General features: G+C 34.7%; 1 protein-coding gene across 2 annotated transcripts; it reads left to right on the top strand.

Moving 5' to 3' along the window:
- The first annotated feature begins 8778 nt into the window (after positions 1 to 8778).
- Positions 8779 to 26104, top strand: LOC117781159 (calmodulin-lysine N-methyltransferase). 2 transcript variants are annotated; one of them, XM_034617900.1, is made up of 2 exons: positions 8779 to 9023; positions 24399 to 26104. In XM_034617900.1, exon 2 carries the CDS (start codon positions 24475 to 24477, stop codon positions 25864 to 25866), a length of 1392 nt encoding a protein of 463 aa, XP_034473791.1. In that variant the 5' UTR covers positions 8779 to 9023; positions 24399 to 24474; the 3' UTR covers positions 25867 to 26104. The 2 variants fall into 2 exon arrangements, with proteins under 2 accessions (XP_034473791.1, XP_034473789.1); XM_034617898.1 differs by having other exon boundaries at positions 24396 to 26104.
- Positions 26105 to 26580: the final 476 nt, after the last annotated feature.

Raw genomic sequence — 26580 nt, 5'->3', positions numbered from 1 at the left:
TTGCGTCTGGCGAGCCGCGTCTACAGCGTCTCCCTCCGCATTTTAGCGCTGAATCAGCTGCCATTGAAAAAAATAGCACGAGACGAGTTGAGGGAGGACGAGAAGAGAGGGGAGAGATGCGAGATGTTTATGGAGCATTATTCTTTGATAGCAAACGGGGCAAGGCAAGTGGCAACCTGCCTGCTCCATTTTTATTGGTTTTGTCAGCCGGCATAGATCATTACTTATTGCTCGATTGCTCATTACTCATACGAAACGTGGCACTTAAGAAGGCGTGAAACAAACAGATACAAAATATGCACTAGACTTGTATTTAAGGCAAATTTAATTGAATTTTTTTCAGAACGTAGGTAAGACGGGAAAGGAGTAACGGACGCGACCTGCCTGAGGTTAAGCCGGCCATACCACGTATATACAAAAATTATATCTCTAAAAAATTCCATTTATTTGCCGCTAAAGAATTCTGATTAATTTTTATAAATAATTTATTGTTGCCCATTTTTGATCTGGAAGCACTTGAAATTCTTTTGTTTTCGGCTTGAAAACTTATATTTCTAAATGCTTAACATTACCCTATATTAAAAAATGGGTATACACACAGAGTTTATACTCAGCACCAAATGCAATTAAAAAAGAGAAAATTAGGAATGCCATTTATTGACTATCAATTTTCTGAACATATCTATAGGTAATCGGCTAGTCGATCACTGTCAACTATCCTCATTTGTATATGTTTGCATATGGACACTTGGTCATTAAATGAAGCGTGTCGCTTCTTGTCTACAGCTCTTGTTGTATTTTCAATGCCGAATTTGAGAGCCGTAAATGCGCGTCGTGTTTCAGTTTTTGGCTTGATTTACAATTTCAATTCATTTGTGCAAATTTTTCGACATGTTGCCCATTTGTTTGATCGAAAACATTTGGTTTCAATTTGCGCATAATTAACTTTTGCACTCGCATTTCCAACAATAAATTCATTTAATCTATTATTTATATCCTGTCAATGTTTTTCTGTACATTGAATTTATTTTAAAGCATTTTAGATAAAAAGATTTTTTACATTTTAGGGGATTAAAATGCCACTTGTTAAAGGATTTTGTGGTCGATTTTGTTGCATTATTACTGCTGAAATAGAGTTCATTTAAGTGCATTAAACATGGTTCAATCAAATAACAAAAATATACAAATGACAATGAAAATTGAGCATGCATAAAGACAAATCAAATGGCACATAAGAAATGCATTTATTATTCATAGACAAAGTTTAAGTGGCTTAGACAGACTATAATAAAGTTAGTGTTCAAAATACAAAAATATTGCGGCAAATGTCAACAAACTTTTCAATAGGAATTAATGGTTCCAATCTTAGTAAAATTTAGAATATAGAAAATATATTTAAAAAATATATCTTGAGGGAGAGGGAAGTAGTTAGTTTGAATTTATTTTTGAAGCCTTGCTCTTTTGAAAAACATAAAAAATAATTGGGTAAATTTAAATATGTAATAATGTGTACGACAAATGGCGCAAAGCGAGGCGACAGCAGTAAATTAGTTCGCCACAAATACACAGAAAAACACACACTCACACACAACTTACACAAAGACACTTATACATACACTAACAAACAGTTAAAGCATTGCTTTTTCCCACAAAAGTTGGCAACAAATTTGCGTGCCGTATCTGAAGTGGCGTTTTCCTCCCAGCAGCTATATCTCTTTTTCCCTCCTCTTCTTCTCTCTCTCTTTCCAGTCCTCAAGTGTGTCTCGCACTCGACAATTCGCTTTTTTTATTTGGCGCTGGGCGTTTATTGAAAATCTTTGCGCCATAATTTTCCGCCGAGCTTGTAATTTTTGGCTCACTTTTAGCTACTGTCTTTGTTTGTGCGCGTCTGTGTGAATCAGAATAAAATATTCAATAATAGTCCTTGCCTTGACCACTCATAGCATATGCCAAGTGCCACAGCGCATTTTTAAGGTCGATTTTTGTATACAGTTATAGGACTTTGCATGTTTTTCGAATCAATTTGTGAATTGTTTTTAATAAAAGTCAAGAATTGGGGAGCTATAAAATGAAATAATATTTAAATTTAGTAATTTATTATTATTATTAATTGTTGTGATATTCTATAATATGTTAAACATGATGACATTCATAATGATGATCGGCAGGAAGAATGTGGTCCAAAAAGATATTTACGACATTTGCTTAACAATGAGTAATTTTCAGTTTTTTTTAGAACTATTTTGTTAAATGCGATGGATAACGCGTCGTATACGCAATATTGCGCTATTCATTTGCAAGTAATTAAAATGCCTTTAAATAACTGCAAAATAATGAGCTGAGCATCCTCACATATAATTTGTTGGTGCACATTTAGTTTGCAATTTGCTTGCCAACAATTTAAACAAAAATCTCAACAGAAGACAACAACAACAACAAAAACGATAAAAATTGAAAATGAGCGAAAAAATAGAGAAAAAATAAATTCAAAGCGCTCGTCGCTGTGTGTCAATTGCGTCATGCTGCAATTTGGCTGGGAAACTGTGCCAAGTTTTCAAACATAAATAAAAGTTATATAAAAAGCAACAATATACAAAAATTCATATGTATACATAGCTACATAGTCGTTCATCAGCGACAACAATTAATACAAAAGCCAAGAAATCAAAATGTAATTTTACAAATCGCGTTTAAAAATAAGCATTGAATTAAATTTCAAGCAAAAATTGCATTTAATGTTAAATGTTAAATGAGGTGGTGCCCCTACTGCCTCGATTTCTGGGGGCGGCTACTTAAAGTCGAATGTGCTCTCAAGCATTTGGCAGTAATTGCTCTAGAGAAAAATGTCATAATTAGCGCACTGAAAAAATAAAGTAAGAGCAAACCAAAGCAACAATAGAAAGACAAGCAAAAGAAAAAGAAGAGAAGACAAACAACAAAAGGCAAACAAAATAATAGAAAAATAAGATAAGAAAATTAATATTAAGGCAACGCAGCACTTATACACTTTTCATAACAGAAAAAATGTTATAACAAAAAACTTTAAGTAGAAAGAAGCCAGAAGAATAAGAAAATTAAAAAAGGAAGATTTGCAGTGGGGAAATTCTTTAGAGAAACTTTATTAATAATCTTGCGGCTATTTATGGAATGCAATGATTTTTTGCGAACGTAAAGCCTTAATTTTGATTCATTATTTAAAGTGTGTATAACTTGGAATTCTACAATTCCCAACTAAAAAGATTTTAATAGTCACTGCTACCTACAATTATATGCATAGGTTTATTAATATAATTTTGAAAATAGTTAAAACTTTATTATACATTTTATAAATTATCTATAAGTTACAAATACATATTTTCTAAAGTTTTCCAAATAATAATGATGCCTTATTTAAAGGGGAAACATAGATTTATTATTAAACCAGTCGGAAAGGCTATAGTCGAGATCCCGACCATAGAATACTCTTTACTTATTTCAATATATATAACAGTGCTTTATAGAAATAACTATCTACTAAAAATTACTGCATACTTTAGAGTGCTTGTATTAAATTAATTATTAATAACATTGGATAGCTATTACTGCCGATCTACTTGTCCGATCTTGATTCGGTTAAGTAAAATAATAGACAATATTAATAGATAACGTTATCTTAAAAACTGTGGGTGTGGTGGAATTTCGCAAATTGTAGGGGCGGAAGGGGGCGTGTCAAAAATTTAATACCGACTTGACCTGCGTGGGGTGTATAGACAATCTATGTCCCAAATTTGGTTGCTCTATCTCTTATGGTCTCTGGGATCTAGGTGCTTATATGGACGGACATACGGACATGGCTATATCGACTCGGCTGTTGATGCTGATCAAGTATATATATATACTTTATAGGGTCGGAGATGCCTCCTTTTCCCTGTTAGATATATTTCAACGAACACAATATACCTTTTTTACTTAATTTTTAAGTTACAGGTATAAAAGGTCATAGTATTTTAAAGTAATAAACAAATTATTGAATTCTGTTTAGTCCCCTTCAAGTAATTTTAATATAATTTTTCTACAATTTGCATTTGATTTTAAATATTGTAGTGTTGTTTATATTAAAAAACGATAAAGTAAAACCTATGAATACAATTCGATAGAATCTATTAGTCTGTATAGAATTTTAATTATTAATTAATGATTTGTTTAATTATTATCTTGTGCTGCGCTGTGCTCATTAAAAACTCCCTCATTAAAGTCTAGGTATACTTTCAAAACCCTTTTTTACACATTCCCTAAGCTCGTTGCATATCCCTTGCAATACTCTAGTTTTCCCATTTTTGATAGTGCATACAACACTTTGGAGCAAAGTACTCAATTTTGTGCGCTTCGCGTTGTCCCCAAATGGCCACTTTGGCTGACTGACTTTGGCTCAATTGTTGCAGTTGGCCCGAACGAGTATCAAGCATTGTCCAAGACCCCCTGGTGTTTGGTTAATTACCTACGCCTGTCATTGCAGCCAGCGGAAGTGCATCAACGAGGACAACGACAACAGCAGCCACAGCAACAGCAACATCAACATCAAAAGCAACAACAACATTTCACGGCACATTATTTTTATTATTAATAATTATTTCGCATGCAGAGACAGAACACACAAACAGAAAGAGCATGACAAACAGAGGCAGCGGCAAAGAGTAGACACTGCTGTGCATCACTTTTACATGACTGCCCAGTGTCCTCCCAACCCCCTGTTTCCCTATTTACCCAACCCCCCTTTGATGGTTTCCTCTTTTGGCTCGCATACATATCCGGGCAACAAAAACGACAACGACAACGACACCGACACCGACAACAAGCAAACAACCGAGCGATGTTGACGCAAATCAAATGTGCCAACTGCTTGCTCGACCAGTTTGTTGCTCCTCGGGACTTGTGGTATCATTATATCATTTAATTTCAATTCATTTCACTTGAAATGTTGCTGCACATAGCTTGACATATTTAGATTTTCAGCAAAAGAGCCAAAGAAGAAAACTCGTTGATTTTAATAGGCCTTCAGGTGCAGCTGCAAATGAGCCATGCATTATTTGTGGGTCTCCTCACATAATTGCGGGTTTCTTCTGCAGACCAAATCACCAGTTTTTACCAAAATAGCAACGAAAACTATGAATATATTCAATTTGTTGGCCAAACGAATATTCGCAGATTTTGTCCTTCTACACAATTCGGTTATTTAAATTTTTGCCCTTGAGCCAAATGTTATTTATAAAGCTAAATCGACTTTAAAATTGTATTTCATTTTATTTTTTTTAATAATAAATTTTATTTCATCTTAAAATAATTATTGTTTATAACACTTTTTTTAAAGTAATTCCATTAACTTTTGTGTTGGTTACTTACAAATTATTAAACTTTGATGAACTCAAGTTTCTACTCTGAAATTTAATTTAAATTAAGATTAAGTTTCTCAGCTTTGAGTTGCATAATTTATGGGCTGCTTAGGAGCTTAGTTAACGTGAATATAAAGTTGAGATAAGTTTTATCTTTAAGTTCTCATGAAATGTTTCCATTAAAAACTGGCAGAAAAAGTGTCAAATCAATGCTGCCTTATGCAAATAATATTTTCTGAGCGGTGGCAACACCACACATCTTTAGCAATTTCAACTCTTATTCTTTAATAAGTTGAACTACGATTTAAACTGTCGACTAACTTTATTATCTTTTTGAAAGAAAATAAATACAGACCCTTATCTTGAGTGATTTCTTCAAAGTTCTTTTCAATTCAATCCAATTTTCACTTATTTTATTTTCAAATCAAAACAATCTCACTTTAGCATTCCACACCTTACCTTACCCTCTTTTTAAAAAAAAATCAGTTCGATTGCTCCCATTTTTTTGGACCAACTGTCAATCAATTTTGAACTTTGTCAGTGGGACTTTATTCAGTATTAAATTTAAGAGTAGCATTTGAATTTTACATCAAATATTGTACTGTATATCAGCGACTGTTGTAGCTGTAGCTTATCCTTTCTGTGTCACTCCTCACGCAGCTGTCTACTTTGCATGCCCTACATCACAGCTGTTTCCCCCCGTTTCCTTGCTCTTTAAAAGGGGCATAAATCTTAAAAAATAATTCTAAAATTTGAGGCAAGACTCAAGTCTAAGCCGAAGGCTCAACTTTAACCCACTGTATGACTTGCCAACCAACCAATAAATAAGGAAGAAAACAAAGCAGTGTGCTTTTGCAGAATTATGATCAACTTAGGGATATCCTGTAATAAAGTTCGTATATTAAAATGTAATAAATTTGTAACTACAAATCAGCATTCGACTGTCTAATGTTGTCGCTTAGCGCTGGTATTGTGAGCTGCTTAGCTTGACATACCCTTTGAACGTTTTTTTATGGGGTATATAAAATTGAGCAAACTCAAACGTGGCATTATCCTTAAGTCCTCGTTCGCTTGTTTGCCTGACAAGCTGCCTTTATGTCCCGCCGTCTTTCTTTCCAGACATAGGACTTCGGTCTCAATGTTTTGATTTGGACAACCTTATCGACCAACAGTTTGTGCGTCCTCCTTTTTTTTATACCATTTCATTGCCTCGACATTTTTCGTTAGACGTTGTCGCTTGTGATAGAGAGAGAGAGAGAGAGAGGGTGTGGAGGGGAAGAAGCAGGAGGTTGACTATAACACAAAAAACAACAGAAATGCTGTTTACTTGGCTTTGGGTTTTGTGCGGCTTTGAACAATGTGGCAAGCTAAACCAATACAAATACACATATAAAGTTACACACACAGTAACACACATTATAGCATAGTTCTAGTTCCATTTTTTAACCTTTTTTGTTTGCCGTAAAAAGTAACAAATATTTCGCAATAATATATTTTCTTTTCTTTTTCTTTTTACTTTTTTGTTTTTTTTGTTTGCTTTGCCTTGTGTTGAATAAAAAGAAAATAAATAAGAATACGCACACACACACACGGAGAAACAATCATATGCATGTGTTGTGTATTAATATAAATAAATAAAAAAAAAAACAAAAGTAAAAGACGCAACAACATCAATCAACAACAACAAAGTTGCGACAATCACCAAACTTTGTCCATATTCTTATGTCTTTCTCCCTATCAACTAAAGTTCCCTTTCCCCCATTCGCTCTTCAGTCTGCGTTCAGTCGGTTTTGTCTGCCTGGGCCAATACTGTTTCCGTCGTCGCTGCCTCTGCCTCAGTCGTTGCCTCTGCTTTTGCTGCTTTTTCGTCGTTTACTTTTGGCATTTTATTGTTTTTCACGCTCAATTCTCAACGCTCGAGACGCAAACAAGCGTTCACCTTTTTTTATGAATGAAAATTTTGCCAATGGCAATAATAACAACAACAATAAGCAAGGAAAACATTTAGCCCGCGTGAAATGTGCAAATGGAAAATCATTTAAAGGCAACTCACTAACAACACAACAAAAGCCAAAACGACAACAACAACTAAAATACAGAAACGTGGCCAACGTCAATTTCTAGCCATAATTCTCAGGGCCCCCTTAATTCCTCTCGGCCAATGTGTTAATGAGCTTCCACTTGCAGTAACAGCAACAACAACAACAAGTTGCGGTCAAGCTGCAACGTGAAAAAGAGCGAAAAAGTACGAGAAGAATGAGAGATAGAAAGGAACAAGCTGAACAATGTTATAAATTAATTTTGAAATGCTCAAATTTGTTTTACTTCTGGGTTTTATGGGACTTTAATTGGTCATATTAAAGTACTCTAAATATTTAAATAGATTTTAATTCATCACTTTTCAACTTATTTACCTATGTCGAATAATAGCTTTATGAGTCAAGAAAACCCTAAGTACATTTTTGCTCAAAAATACAAGTTGAGTCAGCTAATATTTAATTTGCTGATCAAATAATTGTAATGCTGAATCAATCAAGAATCTATCTGCATAAAAACCGAACCGATAAAATTTTTTTAATAATTGGTTGCATATTTGAGAACAATGATAAATTACATACGCTTTGTAGTTTTAAACAATTACTAATATTTTGGCTTCTTAATAGCCTAAATTTAAATCGGGCTTAATTCCTTTGCTGCCAAATTTCCTTAAAAGAATTGTATAATTAAAATAATATGTTAAATGAACAACCCTAAAGCTTAAAAGGGAATTTCTGTACTTTCAAATTAGCTGAAATCTTTCGAAATGAACCACAGCCAAAAATGAGTCTCACTCTTTCTCTCTTCCCTTCTCTCATTTGTTGTTGAGAACTCTATTGCTGTTGTTGCTGGTGGCTGGTGTTGTGCTTGTTTCTTTTGTGGTCTCATTTAATTTTCGTTATGCCGCTACAGCAACAGCAGTCTCAGCAGTCTCAGCAGCCTCAGCAGCCGGGCTTTTGTCTTAATTTCCAGTGATAAGCCCAAGTGGCTTCAAGTATGGCAAACATCGCGTTCACCCACGTTTGAAACACGATTGCCAGGCCACTTGCAGCATGTTGGCTGGGAACATGTTGCAAGCGGCTCGTGCTGGCGTCCGCAACGTTTGGGTTTCAGTTTGTTGTCGTCGCTCATACGCAACGTTGGCCGCGGCTAAAAAAGAACGAAAACACTTTTCAATTGTTTTCTGTTACAATTTTCAGTCAGTTGTTGTCGCTGGCCGCGTGCGTCTCGCCTCGCCTCGTTTTAGTGTGCGTGCGTGCGTGTATGTGTCTGACAGTTTGTGTGTGTTGGCGTTTTGAAAAAAAAAATGAAAAATTAAATTTATCAACTTAATACATTTTTCGAAAATGCACTTGAAATCAAGCAAATTCTCACTAGAGCGTATTTTTAAACAGTTCTTTTAACTGCAAAACGAAATTAAATCAAAAATAGACTATGTGAAAAAATAGTCGAAAAAATATATCAAAATTAGTGCTAATAATTGCAGAGATTAAATACTCATAAATAGGCCGAAGCCAACAACAAATAAGCCAAAGCAACAACTACAAAACATATCGCAGAAGAATCTTCTTTTTGTTGAGTTTAATTGCGTCAAAAAGAAGAAATAAAAATGAATTGGTAAGCAAATTATGAGCAGAATTTTTGTAAACATTTCTCGAGTTGTTGTTGTGGCAGCTGCTCATCAAGTTGAAAGTTTATGAGGCAATAAATGCAATAGATTTGCAACTTTTTTATTTTTATCTATACTTTATAAATAGACTATAGTTTGTACCCCGTAAATTGCCACTGAACATTGATAAAATTGTTACTATCTTTTAGTAAAGCTCATTGAGCTGTGTTACCACCTATCTAATGCTCTAGATTCTAGACTTTGCAAATAAGTACACTTTTTAATGCCATTCATGGCTTGGCCAAAAAGCAGCAGTAGCAGGGTCAACAGACCAAGTTGACCAACAGCAAGTGGTAACCTTTGCTGCCACTTTCCCTTTATACCGGTTTATCTGAAGAGTCATATTGTTGTTGGCACTGCAAAAGGTCAACTTGACTGTGTTGTCAGAAATAAACTTAAAGTGTTACAATTTCAAATTGTAATTCAAAGTTTACATTCCTTCTCTCACTCTCAAGTTGTCAAAAGAGTTGTAAGAGGATTGTCTTACGACTTTCAACTATTAAATGTATATTTCCAGCTTATGCTTACTTATGGTAACAGTTGGACAATCTTTAGATACTTTTAATAATAACATATTTTAATAATAATGGTTGTTCTAATGGTCTAAATCTGCTTCATCTCCTTGTAGAATTTCTGTCTGCAATTTAGCACACATTTCTCGCCCATAAAATGGATTAATTTGCCAAGATAATTGGTTTCGCTTTGGGCTGTTTGGTTTTTGTACTCGAATTTCTCACAATAACAAATTCATGTGGCATCGAATTCACATAGATTATAGAGCAAAATTTCGTTAGAGAGAATTGAAATATGATTGGGAGAAACTTCAATGCAAAACATTTGTTTTGTTTTCTGCTGCAAAGCACCCTTGAATTTAACAATTTGCCATGCTGCCTACTTTGCTTAAACTAAAACTAAATTAACTCTCTCTCAACTTGATATAAACGAAGCGAAACATTTTAATTGAATTATTTTGAAAATTGTTAGGACAAAAACTTTCCAACAAACTTTAGACAGTTTTTTAAACTGCAGTGCAGAGTGTTTTCTTTAATAATATTTAGAAATTGTCTATAGCATAATATAACATTTGACAAATACGCTTGTTTAAGCATCAAACAATTTTTGATTGCTCTTTTTAACAGCATATTAGCTGGGATTTCGAAATGCATTTGTTACCCAATAATTGGATAAGAAATAATTGCATTTTAATTTACGCTCAACCATTTGCAGGCATTTAAAAATTGTTTAGCTAACGGTTTTTGTTGCTATTTTTGTTGTTGTAGCTGCGCAATTCGACAACTGTATATTTATTTATTTATATTTTACAAAATTAAAGTTTAGCTAGCGTTTAATTTATTTTACTGCAGCGCACTTTATGGCCAAATTAAAGCCAAATGTCGCAGTAATTTATTTTCCTCTTGGTTCTGGTTTTTTTTTTCAGGCCGTTTGGGGTTTTCTCTGACAGCGTCAACCATAAAAACGAAACACACACACATAAATTTTCCTTTCACATTTAAAGTCTAGATAACGAGATGAATTTGAATTTTTGCTTGAAAAGTCACCGACGATTTATGAGCTATTTATTGATGAGCCAGGAAAATGTGAGTGAGTGTGGAAAAATTAGCATTCATTATGCTTAATCAAGTGGGCTTAATAGCGAAAAGAAAGAGAGAGAGAGACTGTCCGTTTACATGTGAAACAATTGACAGTGCACGTGTTTATCTCATTTATCTTTTATCTCTGTTTTTGATCCACTCTATTTCCCAGCCTGTGCAAATAAATGGCACTAATGTCACACTGATGAGTATTAATTGAGTACAGCTTGCACACTCGCATACATTCACACAAATACACTCAAACTTATGGCTATAAATCAAAGAAAACACCCCACAAAACCCAAAATTCGCACACACTCAAACGCATACAGTGAGCATTGAGTAAAAGTTAAGGCTTTGCTGATGTTGCCTACAATTTTGGGAAAATTAAGGAAACTAATGATTACACGACATTGCAAGACTATAAGATTCGCTGTAACTGGTTTCACTACAGAAACAATAAAAAAGGGACTTACAAAAAATTCAACGAAGAATACAAAAGCTACGAGAAATAATGCAAACGAAGACTAAAAGATTCTCTTCAATTAGTTTATATTTTAAGAGAAATATTTTGTTTAAGGATACATACATTTTATTTTGATTTTACATTTTCCTTTGCCCCAGTTGCTTTCAAATTAAAAAAAAAAGTTCCCCTATTATAAACAAATATTTATTGCATTTTTTTTATTTAATTATTGCTTTTAATTAAAGTTTTTATAACATTATTTGCATCATTTTTTGAGCAAGTTAATTTATTGATTGATTTATAAGCTTTAGTTTTGTTTAGAAAAAATTCGAACCAAGGCTGAAAACCACCAAAAATTTTGTTGACTTAGGTTCGTTTCGCAAACATTTGTTCAATTTTATGCAAAAAAAATATTTTTAAAGTATATAATTTTTCTTGATTGTTATTACGAAGTCCATTCGTCAAGTTGTAGTACTCGTAGTCGCTGTCGCGAAAATCGGGTTGTCGATATTTCGATGTGTTTTTACACCACTAATAAATAGTATTATTTTAACATATTTTTGTACATAGTTTCAGAATATTAAGAACTTGGATCAAGCTTAAAATGTACTTAAATCAAGTACACTTTGAAGATATTTTAAGTTTGAAAATACTTAAATATCGTTTTTAAAATATCGTACTTGAATTAAGATCGAAATCCTCGATTTCAGTATTTTCATTCTTAGTGAGAAATCATGTTCGAAAAGTGGCGTTTTAAGTATGAAATACTTGATTTTTTCCCTTTTTTTCGAACCGAACCTTTTATTTAAGAAATTGGTTCGATTGAGGTTTGGGTTCACGGAGTATATAATATCAAGGGTTCGCTTCATGATCCGGTTCAGATTGCGTAAAAAAACGAACCGAAACAATTCAGCGAGGTTCGGTTCAGAACCGGTTTGCAGTCTTGATTTAATATTTTTTGTCGCAATTTATTGCAAACCTTTGTCTAAACTATTCTTTAAAACTATAAACTTAATTATCAAACATGCTCCATATCAATTTCCCTGCTGTGCAGAGTGTATAACGAGGTCTGTGGGCTGTTCGTGTTTTTGGTTTTGTGACTTATGTTGACCATATGTGTGTGTAGGCATGCAAGTGTGTGTGTGTAGGTCTGCTGGTGTGGGTTTGTGGTTTGTCCTGGCTATTGTACTTTTTTGCCTCAATTAAGCTAGAGGCTTATGTAGAAGCTCACTTTGCTCTCTCCCTTTCCCCATCTCTCTCTGTTTCTCTGTCATTCTCTTTTGATTGTCGGCTCAGCATTTTCGAGGCGGCCGTGTCGCAAACAATTAGTGCAAGCAATACAATAACAACATCAAATCACACAACAACACACACATACAAATGAATGTGTTATCGCCCTGTATGTGTGTGTGTGCTTCGTGAGTGTTTAAACAGTTGGCGTCAAAATTATAATTAAAACGTGCATCAAAGTCATAATGGCAGCGCAGCATGTCACAATTTGTGTCGCTCTTGTTGTTGCTCTTTGTGTTACTTTGCGCCTACGGTAACTGTTTTACTTTATTTGTATTTTTTTGATTTATTGAGCCCTGCCACTTGATATTGTGTCCTTGTAACTTAATTGAATTTTTATTGCTAAGTTTGCATAATGTGGACGCAGACTACTCGCACCATGAGCAGAGCTGAACTCTTCCTGCCTGCGGATGCGCGGGCGTATACGTAATGCAGTCAATCGCCCACATTTATTATGTATACGTCGCGTCAACTTTCAAAAAAAGAGCTGCTCATCCCTACACTAAAATGCTTTCGACCATTATGATGAGATAAGCATTAAATGGCAAAAAAAAATGATGATAATATCGGTAATAATATTGTAGTGTAGGCAACAGGACATTTAATATTTGACTATTTCGTTGTACCTTTTAAATAGTGGACTATAAATTTGACAATAATCATATAAATTTTTACAAATTCGAATTTATCAGACTAATTTCAAATTTTTTCTCTTTTACTAATATACTTCTTTGGTATAGGAGCTATAATAAGATTTATATGTGAGAATCAGTTAGTTAGATAACCTCTAATAATTTCAATTGTAATCATGTTATTTTTATCATCGAGAAATCTTGGGTACTACGTTGACCCTTTATCATAATCTTTGATATTACAAATCCCTAAGTTTCAGTTGATCCGTTTTCCTCAAAAAAATTATGAAATTCTTTTAAAACTCTAATAAATTGAAATTGAACATATATGGTATAAAGAAAAATGGATTTCTTTTTTCCCAACCGAATAAGTTCTAATATGTGTTTGTATAAATTATCCTACGCTTTAAGCTTTTATATTATTGCTTTCCAACGTTGCGCAAACAATTCAATATTTTCCATTTGTTGTGCGATATATATTTTTATTTTTGTAGTTGCTGCGATTTTGTGATAAGCGTATATGAGTTTTGCCAGCTAAATATTGTTGAAGTTGTTGTGGCTGCTAGCTAGCTTGTCAGTCAAGCAGTCACTCTGACAGACAGTCCAGTAGTCTATGCGGCAGTCATTCAGTCATTCAGTCAGTTAGTCAGTTAGTTGACAGCCCGCCGAGGGCATTTTCAAAATTGCATGCACCAAGCTGATTTTTCATTCATTGCAGCTTTGGTTTTTACTTGACTTCATTGTTGCTGTTTCTGCACATGCACTTTTCACATTTTCCATGCTCAGCTCTCGACCTGTGACAGAAACACGCGAACGGTATTTTCATCCCCTTTCCCCAACATTTGGCCCTGCACACGTGTCAAAGTTCATTAGAAAAAATAAATGTTTCTTTTGTTATTGTTGTTTTGTTTTGCTTTTTTTTCTTTCTCTTTTGGATTAAATGCTTTGTGAGGTGCATTTGCTAAATGGTTTTCATGTATTTCCCCATTCACCGCTGCGGCTTACTTATTGTTGTTATGTTTGTACGATTGTTTTAATAACTGAAATTGAACTGCAGAAAAAAATGCTTTTAATTGAAATATGGCAAATAGAAAATGGTGTTATCAAATGGATCACAAAACTCAATGCATTAGCAAAGTGTTATTTATTTAAAGAAAATTTATGCCATATTGGGTATCTGTTGAAAATTACTTAAATTGACTAAAAATTACTATTATAGCCACTTTTTCCCCCTTTTCAAACAAAATTTTTCTGAGATCATCCCATTTAAAAAATCATAAAAAATATAAGCAAAGAGATTTTTGAAAAATTCTTTTTGCAGTCACTATTAGAATTGTTTGAAGAAACTTTTTGACTACATTTTACGTCGACATAAATTCAAAATTTCCAATGGGTACTTAATGGGTTAAGGAAGATTTTCTATCATTCAAGCAGGATTTAAATGACCTTTTCATTGATGCTAGAATGTTCATAAAGTTAGTTCAAATTGTGAGTAGATTTAACTTTAAGTTTTGTCAAAATAAATATGCCGACCAGTGTATATGCGTATGTTATTTTATTGTCAATAAAAATAAATTGTAGCGCTTTATTTTCAGAGCATTTTTGAAGTTATTGCAGCTGCCAAATTGATGTCATTTGGTATTCAATTGGAAGTTCTGTTTGTTTGTTTCACTGCAAATGAATTTCAATGAAAGAATTTCAACTTAAATTTTATATCAACTTATATTAAATTAAAGGGCAAGTTTGCTAAAATATTTATTATATGTAATGTAAGGTAACAAAATATAAAAAAAATAGAAGCGTCTTATAATTGTGAAACTTAATTAGTTTTGACAATTTTCAGAGTTATCTATTTGCTTTTAGTGTAGATTAAGATGAATTTTTTAATTCGCTTAAAAGATTTAACGTTTGAAAATGGTATTTGGTAGGGAAAGATAACTTGGCCGAGTCACAACTCACTTAAGTTTAACGATTATGTTACAATTCAAATAAACTTTCAGGAATTGCTTAATTTAGCGCAGTTATCGCGGGTTTCCTACGCACACAGAGGAAAAGACGCAAGCGAACAAGTACGAGTATTAGCAATATATGACTTTGTACATCATCTGAAGACTTGTCGAGCTTTAGTCTGCGTCATTCACAGTCAATAGAAATGGCATGATTTGAAGTGCCGTAAATCTGTGCAAACTGCAACAAATATTCGAGTACGGATACGAATACAAGTGCGACTACTCGTATTGATAAGCTTGTTTCCATGCACTCATTCAGGCACTCACACACACACACTCAAACCCACTCGTTCAGTCTCATTCCGACATGCCATCAATCATGCAGGGCAAATTTGTCGTCAACTGGCCGTAAACCAGTTTCTGGTTCTGTTTATTGCAAAAGGTAACTGTTTATGGCCGGCCAAAGGTCAATTGAGAGCGGCTCAATGTGAATGATGTTTACTTAGGCAGTTGACCCAATCTGTATCCTTGACTGCCTCTTTTAACTGGTCTAACATATCCCTAACTTGTTTTGCGTGCGAGCGGTGAAGCGTGCCAGCCTTTCCAGCTGAGTGATGAAAGCATTTAAGCATCCCTAGAATCCTCAGCATCTCGACTGCGCCCCCTTTAAATACCCTTACGTTCTCTCCACAACAATTCTACCAAGCCATCATGAACTTGGTCTGCGCCAGAAAAGCACTTACGTGGCACGCAACAGCAGCAGCTGCCGGGGTAAAGGAGTGGGTGGAGGTAGACGTTTATTTATACCTCACTTTACCATAAATATGTGAGCACACTGTCAGAACAGCTGCGGTGTTTTTATGAGAAAATACAAGGGTATGTCTCAGGAAATCAAACCGAACCGAACCGGTTCCGGTTTAGGTTGAGGTACGTCCCAAAACAACATTTTCGGTGAAAGAATCTATTACGGTGATGTAATTTTAAAGTGGAAAAACATTTTTATAAAATAATTTATAAAACAGTTTTTGACTTAACAAAATTAATTAAATTTGTTTGCAAAATGAATTTAGAAGACAAATTATGATCATAATGGATTCAAAATTAGATCTAGCAATATTACAAGTCAACATTTTTGTCCAATTTGACAGAAAATAACAAATTATTTTTGGGAAAATTTAGCGAAACCAGTACGAACTGGGGTTCTTGAAAAAGGCTTAATTTCGGATACTGGTCCATTTCCGGTACTAAAAATTAGACGGTTAGTTTCATTGATTAGGAGGAATCGATAAATGAACAGCGCACGTATCTTAAACGACTATGAATTACACCTTAAGAGTACTGGCTGGAACCTTTAAGAATGACACTGAAAGAGCAATTCAAAAGAGAATAACATAAGAGTAGTACTCGTTAAGTAGTAGTACTTAGTTTCAGAGACATAAGCGAACATAATATTGAAGCTTGTATAGGCAAACTGATGGCTGCTTGAAGTAAATAAGCTTTTAGAATGAAATTTTAATGTAATTTGCCAATCAATTTTATCAGTGTGCTTAAAAGCCAATGTTGTCAGTGGAAACTGGAAACCTTTAGCCAGTGTCAGACGACAACATTGAGTTGCCATTTGAGGCGGTGGCTGTTGTTGTTGCTGTTGCTGTTGATGCTGCTGGCAACTGCACCTCAGGCTCTGGTCACACACCCTTGTCCGCCCACACAGTCACACCCTCAACGGTATGACTATTTATACACTGACATAGTAGTAGAGTCCATGTAGCATGTTCCCAGTAATTCTCCCCGATCTCCACAGTTGCCGTTGCCTGTCAAAGGACAACGATGTCAGCAACATTGCCTCCTGGCAGTTGAAACTGATTCTGAAGTGAATTGTATCCTTGGTGACGTTGTCATTGCTCAACAAACAACAAGCACACATACATACGCTACACATACATATATTTATATACAGTTGTGTATATCAGTGGATGTGCGTGGTGTGTGTGTGTGTGTGCGTGTATATCTGTGTGTTTATTTCGCAAACAATTTGCCTGTTTATTTGTATATGTTTCTATTTATTTATTTGCAAAAACGTAACAATTTACCATTTATTCCGATTTTTTTTTTTTAATTTTTGATGGTGACTCGTTTAGTTGAATATTATTTATTTATTTGTTAAATTAATTGCAATCTATATGCAGTCGCAGCTAATTGGCTTAAATGTGGCAGCAGCACGTGCCACTTGCCCCCAAATTGGATTAGCGTGCCAAATTTTTGTCAAATTTTTCTGCCCTTCTTCTGTCGCTTTATTTGATTTTATATTTGTTTTTTGTTCTTCTTTCCTTATGTTAATGTTGCTGCTAACAATATAATGTCCTGCGTCATTCTTCCTATATCCCAGCAGGACTCAATGCTCAGTGAGGCAACGACTGTTGATGTTATTTTTAAATTATGGCGCCTGCCAACAAGCAAATTTTTGACTACAATGATTAAGAACGCGACAATGACTTGCACAAATGTCGTAAGCACGACCTTGACTAGCAGCTCCTAAGGGAAGTTTTTATATGTACATGTATATACCCTATATATAACCTGGATTAAATATACTCGTACATACAAGACTTGGAATTGTTGACTTCCATAGGTCAAGTCGTTTGCTGCTTATTTTTTTTGGCACAGCGGGGATTTAAGCTTTTATTTAACTTAGAAGGTTACCACAGAAGTAAACGCGCCTACTTCTTAGAAGGTTACCACAGAAGTAAACGCGCCTACTTCTTCCGTCTTCTGCCACGCCTACCATGCCGCATGCTTAACAGCTTGGCTTGCCAACTTTGCGACTTTAAGCTATTTGAACAAAAATGTTTTACATATTTGCTTTTTGCATTTTTCCGCATACAAAACATTGTTAACAGTCAATAGTCACATATCAGATACCCTAGAAAAATTTTATAACATTTGGAAATAAAAAGTATTTTAATAAAAAAGAAAATTGTGTGTCATTAAATAGATTGATTGAAAAACGACAAGGAAATTTGTATGCTGTATTTATACCCTCTACAGGGAACTTCTCTTTGCTGTCTGCAGCTAATATATACTCCTTACTAATATATATATTCCTTATCCATACAGGGTATTCATTTAATAACTAAGTCACAGCCTAAAACAGGCATTGCAAAAAATAAATATATACAAGCTTAAAAGCTAAAGCTGTGGGTATCAAAAAAACGGTGTTATAAGTTGAACGAATAATAAGACAGAATTTTCTCCTCCCTCGCATGGTTAGCCTGGCATAATATGTAAATTACTTTCTGGATGCTACGCGGATTAAATTATGACTAAAGAAACATAATAATAAAAAAAAACAATATTAAAAAATGAAGGAGATTAGAAAGAGAAGGAGATAAGCTTAAATTTCAAGTTAGCTTACAATAAATCAATAAAATACACTTTTATTATTTTGTGAGATATGTGAAGAGCGTAAAGTAGGTAAAGTGCCGACTCAATGCTTGGTTGGAGTGTGTCCTCTTCAAAACAAATGCAGAGCTCCTTGAACTTTCCTGAATGTCATCGAAAAGTACGCTCACCTTCACAGGGTGCCACAAATCCAGCACACGTGGCAACTGCAGATCTCTCTTTCCAAAAAATACTCCAGGGTCTAATTGCGTTACGAGTGTCTTGGCCAAGTTTGAATGACAGGCAATAAAAGCGACTGAATGACACTTGGCTAACCACATCCGGGCTGACCACTGACCGCAGTCCTTTCTTACCCGTCGGCTATGTAAATAATTTAATTAATATTTAATTATGGACGAACAGAGCTTAAGGCAATTGCCACGCCCCGTCGATTTCGAATGTGTTCATCAAGTGGGAGAAATAAATATTGGATTTTTTATTTACATTTTTGCCACATGCTTGAATTCAGCCCCAAGGGATATGCATGCCTGATTTTATTCTGTAGATAAAAACAAATGCGATTCGAAATGAAAATGCAATGCATGCGAGCTTATACATACATATATATTTGTCTTTCTCACTATATGGTTGCACATCTATTATATCTAAATAAATGTGTTGGCATCAATTTTGTTGCCTGGCAGATGCGAAAAAGTTCAGTTCCAATCAACTTACGACTGTAAATCTGAGTAAATGTTTAGTAAACAGTAAACAAATTGCCAGAAACAAACACATGCACAGATAGGCAGACAGACAGTCACACAGATAGATACATTTATATATATATATAGATACAGTTAGTTGCCCATAAATCGATGGGCATTATACGCGCTAATAAAAGTTTAAGACGTTCCAATAATGCCAGATATTCATTTTTTGAAAATTACGCATACATCGCGTGGGCTGATAATGTTCTATCATATAATTCAGAATATGCTCTATTAACTGTTAGTTTTACAGCTTACAGTCATCAACTTGGCAAATTGTTTTCACTCACCTGTCGTCTTTTACAGCTTTCAAGTAGCTTATTTTTATGATGTACAGACAAGATTTTAGAGAAACTTCCCACTGTCATGGGATAATCAGTTCTGTAAAGGTTAAAAATATAATATGAGTTGATTTTATCAAGATAATGATAAACTTAACAACTGCTTTAAAAACTTGTCGCACAAGATTATTATTTCCGTTCTGTTGTTGTATTTCAATGCTTAAATTTAATGTAAATAGTTAAGTGGAACATATGATACTACTGTTGCTAAATATTAATAACTTCATTATTATGGTGCTGCCATCCATTAAATTTGTTATTTTGTGACAACACTTTTTTAAATTAACTAGTAGCTTCCTGTCATCAACTCCATCATAAGGTTTTGCCAATCACAGATTCTTTTTATTTCTAATGATAACAACACTTTAATAAAGCAGCTTTATAAATAAAAATCTATGTTATTTGCTGTCTGAAAGTGTATTTTATATTCGACCTGTTAAACTTTCTTCAGCACAGCTGCTTTTCATTAAGTTGGCCTTTATTATCAGATTAGCGCCGTTTTCATAACCCTTTATAACCAGATATTTTGACTTTATCTACGGCATAGACTTTTTATACTCAATTGGTGTGTGTGTGTGTCTGTGTGCGTGTATTAACGTTGATGACTTCAAAGTTAGCTACAAAAAAAAAAAACTAAATAAATGGGAAGGAAAAAAAGCTAAGCAAATATTCATGTCAGTGAAAGTAATAAATAATGAATTGTATGAGTTTATGCGAGCAATGAGCAAAGCACGCAACATATGTACATGAAATGTTATGTACATAGATACACATGTATACGTGCATATACATACATATTTGTATGTGTATGTGTGCAAACCATATAAGTTTGCGTGCTGCGGTGTCGTTGACACGGAACAGCAGCAGAATTAGGAGCAGGAGTTGGAGTTGGTGACGAAGACGGAGACAGAGTTGGAATGAGAATCTTTTACCCAGTTACCACTATGTTTTTGCTTTTACGCACGTCAAAGGCTCGCTTAGTTTAAGTCAGAGCCAAGTTTTGTTAGGGCAGTGGTGTCGAAAAAGTGGAAGGATATAGAGAAGGAATATATGTGTGGCAATCGACGAACCTTTTCGCTTTGTTCTTTGGTTTCAAGTTTCGGAAACTGACGTCGTCGTCGTCACAGTTGCCACAACTTTTCCAAGTGATTGAATTGAATGCCTTGAATTTACTTCAAAATAAAACTTTAAATTACAATCAATGGCATAACCACGACCTCACTCACCTCTTTACCCTCTATCAAATACCCTCGAGCTGCGCATTGTACTTGCAAATTCACTTAATGTATGGTTTTAGGCAGCTTGAACTCGCCAGCAGGTGTTGGCCTGGTTGGATTACAAGTTATTCCCGGGCATTTTCAACAACACAAGTTTTTCCCGGGCATTTTCAGCATTTTCAGTTTTATTGTAAATCGTAGGCAGCAAACGCTTCAAACTTTAACCAAACTCTCGGCCGAACTTCCTATTGTAAATCCTTTTAGTAAATTTGCACAAGTTCGGGCTCAAATAACTTTACCGTCGAACTGCTCAATATTCATGTTTTTAATATGCAAATCAACATTTGAATGGGCATTAAAGCAAGTTCTACGAATACAAATACAATCAAAAACTTTAGCTTGGTATTTTTCCAGCTCTCTTCCCCTGTTTTTCCCTCTCAATTGTCCGCGAAAACTTATTAATGTTTGATCAAGTGCACTTACTATTGTGTGATTTGCTACTGAATGTCTTATATTACAAATGGCAAATTATTTAAACCGTTGGAGTTTCATTGGATATTTAAATCAATTTTTAGCAAACTTTAGGAACATTTCTTAGCTACTTGTGAATGTAGTCAAGCTTTAAATTCTTTTCCCAGTTCTCCCTATATTAATCGTACTTAAGACTGTTTTGACAGTATCGCTAAAGATAATATATCTTTTTCTTTTTTTTATACATCTTATTAATATTTTGAGCACGCTACATTCTACTTAAATCATCAGTGCAATTACAAGAATTTACAGAACTGGTAACTTTCAGATTTCTTTTAACACGGCAGGGTTCTAACCCAGTTTTGTTTTCAAACTGTAGTTCTAGTTATGTGAAAGGTCGGCGACTCTATAGGCTGAGCCACGGTACCACACAGATAATATATCAGGTTAATTTCCTAATAGCATCTATATTTAAAAAACTAAGGAATTTTTGGTAGAGCTTTTACTGCTTGCACAATTAGCTACATATGCTACATATGCTACAATATGTATACATACGTACATATTTAATACAAATTCAACCGATTTTAACTTACAGCAACTTTGCCCTAATATATTTGAAATTATTATTTACATATGAATATTATTCTAATGTTTTATTTATTTCAAGAGTTCAGATTAGTGAATACTCTTCCCATATTCATTAATACTTTAAAAACTTGCGTATACTTAATATGTTATTTTTACTTATAACTCAGACCATTTGAGAAAATATTCAAAGTTTTACTAACATAATGAGATACATGTAAATTAAAAACAGTTTTACCAACATCATGTTTATTTTCAGTAGTGGTGTATAATTTATTTTTTAAGCTTTTGCTTTTTAAATAATAAAACGCTTTTAAGATTTATATGGCCAGATTTTCAATGTCTTAACAATCGACCCTTAGACTTTGTAACCAAAAAAAGGCTATATTAAAAACACTTTTCATAGATATGCAAATATATGTGGTATTAAATTTAAATTCGTATCTCTTTATTCTTTCTCTGTCTCTATCTTTGTTGTTTGCTTAGCCTTGGCAACACTGCGTATGCTGAATAAATTTAAGGTCAACCTACAAATTAAGCCCTTTATTTTTATCACAATTTGATAAACAAATCAGTTTGCTTATCAGCTTGAATTGTTTATCTTAGCTAATATTTATTCAAGGCAAACTTCAAAACAAGTTGAAAGTATAATTTTGTACAGCATTAATCAGATTAATATTATCCTGCAGCCTTTGAGCCATATCTATTAAGTGCTGTGGACCGTTAAGCTGCGATGCGATGGCGCTTAAATGGAACTATGATGAATGTTGCCCCGTCAGCATTAACGCACAAGTTCACAGACACACACACACTCACACATATTCGCACACAATTTGCTCCACGCTCAACATCCGCTTTGAGTGAATGCTCGGGATAATAACAACAACATTCTTCAGAATTCTCACACACGCATTGATTCGTCAGCATTTTAATTACACTCACTGTGATTACACACATGCCATGCCTAGGGCTTGGACAGGTGTCGATGGTCAGGGCAAACACCCACATGGAAAATCAGACACCCACCCACCCACTCATCCACCCTTTAGTCAGAATCGAACGCCATCTTATCACAAACAGACTTTATATGCTTTTGTTATTACTGTTCTTCAACAGAAAAGTCCCCTTCATCCCAATCAACCCCTGATCACTCTTTATCTCTTTCCCTCACTCTCCCAAATATTTCATCGACGTCAGCACAATTAAAATTTGTTATGAGCTGTAAAATTTCTTAATTTTGATGAATTTATATGTCCAACAACAAACTCAGTCTGCAGTTAAAATGTGCAACAACAACAAAAGCAGGCAACAACGAAGGCAACAATATATATAAGCCGGAACAAATGTAATGCACATACACATATACACACACACACAGAAATATGCATGATACTCGTATAGGCATTTTGTTGTATTTTTATATACACGTAGGTACATACGTGTACACCAAATTTTCACTGCTTTTGGCATTTCAAAATGTAATTAACGGGGCAATTCTGGAGCGCATTTTCTGTCGCATATACACTAACCTGAGAGTCCTATTATATTATCAAGCTGTTTGTAATCAAGGCTGCAAACCCAAAAAATTTTGTTAGAGGTTCGGTTCGACGGCTCGAACCATAGAGCAAGACTCAGGTGTGGTTCGCGAATTGCTTTACCTAAGGTTTAGGTTCGAACTTTAATTGAATTTATTAGAAAACAAATTTTTTTTTTTTTCTCAACTTTTAAAACCAATTAAATTTGTTATTAAAAAATCTACTTTTGATAATAATCTAAATATTTTTTAAGTCTCAATTTATTGAGTAATAGTAGAAAAACATAAATTTTTTTTATTTTTTTGAGAGCTTCGGTTCAGTACCGGCTTGCAGCTTTGTTTGTAAAGCATTTCAAAATAGTTTTCTGCTAATTCTTTTACATTTACTAATATAATACAATAGAATAATATTAAGACAATAGAAAAATAATGCATCAACATTAAGTCAAACCAAAATGTGTTGAAGTATTTTTAGAAAGTAAAAATAATTTTTTATTATTGCGGAATAATTAGAATTAATTACAAGAAATAATATCTAACCTAAGTTAATGAAATAATGATTTTCTTTTTAAATATTTTAAAATTATAAGAAACTGCAATATAAATACAGTATATAAATTCTAAATTTATAAATTTTAGTACTTTTAAAGTTATAATATCTAAGGATTCAAATCCCTATCACCTAGTTCTGCATAGCTTTTTATACTATACAGTTTATTTAATTTACAGCTAGAGCATTTAGTCTTCGTTGTGCTGTCAAATGCTTTTGACTTGCTATAATTATTTATTTCTTTTTCGTATATCTATAGCAAAAGATTAGCGAAAGATTTGTTGCTGCTCTTTGCAGTTTATAGACCCACAATTTGCATTTCTAAAGCCATTAAAAATTTATAATTGCTAAATAATGGGGCAGCGGCAACAACAGCGGCAAATGTAACTAAAATTGGAGGCACGAACAAAGGTTCCCCGGCGGTTAATTTGAAAACTTCACGCCTCCCAAAAAAAAAAAAAACAGAAAAAGAATTTTTACACTTAATTTAGCTCTTTGACTGATATATTTAATTTTCCTGTTTTTTTTTTCATTTTCCATTACAGCAGATCATGAAGTGAAGCTGAAAAAAAATTAAAGAAGCAACTGAGCAACATCCAAAAACAAAAACTGAAACTGAGAAAAATGTCAGCAACTTTAGTACAAAAGAAACTTAATAAGCAAACGAAACTGAATAGTAACTTAAAGGAGAAGCAGACGAATGAGAAGCAGGCAGAATCGAGGCTAACAAGGACAGCTGTGGGCGTGGCAAGTCCAACACATGTTGCGACCATATCTTTGATGCTGCAATACGATATCGATAATACACTGAATGCGCTCAAGGACCAAACGCATTCAAAGACACAACGGCAACGGAATGCGCTAATGGATCTAACAGCAAGCAACACCAACAACCAAATCAACCACCACCACAACAACAACAACAACAATTGTAACAACTATAAGAAAGACGAGTATAACAATCTGAGGGAGGAGATGCCATCGCAAATGCCAACATCGTCGGTCAGTCCCAGCGTCGAGGAGGAACTGGAGGTGGAGGACATTGTTACCGGCAAAACATGTGTTGGTATCCCAAATGGCTTTCTGCCGCCCACACCTCCAGCCACGCCCAATTTACAGAATACTGCGCAGAAACGTTGGCGTATTCTGGCCAAAGTTTTGCGTAAGGATTCCGAGGAAACGGTGAGCTCATCTAGCGATGAATTCAGTGAGGAACAAACCGCTTCTGTGCGACGCTTCAAGAGCTTCGATCTGTTGCGCCAGGACAGCTTTGAGGATCATGTGAGCCTCAAGTGTCTGGGGAAGACCGAGAACTGGTACAAATATCGCATGCAATTGCACAATGATATCGAGTATTCGGTGAACATTCATCACATGGAACGACAGCTGACGGCCAACGATCTCATGGGCTTCAACAACACGGGCAACATTTGTGTGTGGCCCTCGGAGGAGGCACTTACCGCCCTCGTGCTCTCCGATCTTGCCGCGTATCGTGGCAGATGGATATTGGAGCTGGGCGGTGGCTTCACCTCCTTGGCTGGATTAATGTTGGCCAAATATGCCAAGCCATATGCTGTACATCTCACCGATGGCAACGAGGTGAGCGTCGAGAATGTCCGCAAGACTGTCTGCCTCAATGAGTTGAGTTGCTACACCAAATGCTCCGTGTTAAAGTGGCAAGAGGCATCGGCACGTGCCCAGGCCGAGCAGTCCAAGTTTGAGTTTATCCTCTGCGCGGATTGTCTGTTCTTCGATGAGGCAAGATCGGCGCTAGTCGATACCATCTGGTATTATTTGGCACCCCATGGAGTTGCCCTCATCATGGCGCCCCGTCGCGGCCGCACTCTCAATGTGTTCCGGGATGAGTGTGTGGCACGTGGCTTTCAAGTTGATTTGGCCACACGCTACAATGAGACCATTTGGCAGCGTCATCTTCAGCTTAAGACGGACTCGGCCCTCTACGATGAGGACTTACACTATCCCATTCTGTTGCGCCTCTGCAAGTCGCACAGCTAGAGCATTGCACCAAGGGGCAAAGGATGTTAAGATTACGGGGTACAATTACGGCCAGCTGGCTTAGTAGGTTCAATTATCGTTTAGTCAATGTTTTAGTTGATAGCAAGCAAATTCCAGTTTACACCTATAAATATAAAAATGAAAAAAAAAACAAACAAACTAAATGAGGCCCCATTTAAGTAAATATTATTAAAAGTGCAGGTCCGAATAAAGAATTCCTCCCACATTGCACCAAAAAGGAACAAAAAAATGTAGCAAAAATTTGTAAAAAATAGGTTGGTTCTTTAAAACGTCAAAAATAAATTATTACAATTTTAGGAAAAACTTGTAATTTTGATATGAGGAAACTATCATTTTCAAATAAAACATACATGCAGTTCCTCTGATCTGATTTGGATAACAAATTTAAACTATTACTATACGTTTTCTTTTGGACACATATTAATCCAATTAGAAAAAATATATATATTTATATTTATTTTTATATGATAGTTTCGTTAACAGTCCCGGTTCTTTTTGATTTTAATGACCAACCTATCAAAAACATAATTAAAAATTCCTTTGATATGAACATTTAAATTGCGTTGATTCCACAGTTTTGTAACTACATCTAAATATACGATACTTACAAAATACTCCATAATCAGAGGTGCCACAGAAAACAAAACCAGCCGAAAATTTTCTAAAAATGTATTGAATTTTGGGATATTTTCG

Source organism: Drosophila innubila (assembly GCF_004354385.1).
Source record: "Drosophila innubila isolate TH190305 chromosome 2L unlocalized genomic scaffold, UK_Dinn_1.0 4_B_2L, whole genome shotgun sequence".
Classification (NCBI taxonomy): domain Eukaryota; kingdom Metazoa; phylum Arthropoda; class Insecta; order Diptera; family Drosophilidae; genus Drosophila; species Drosophila innubila.
This window is presented reverse-complemented; position numbering and strand designations above follow the sequence as displayed.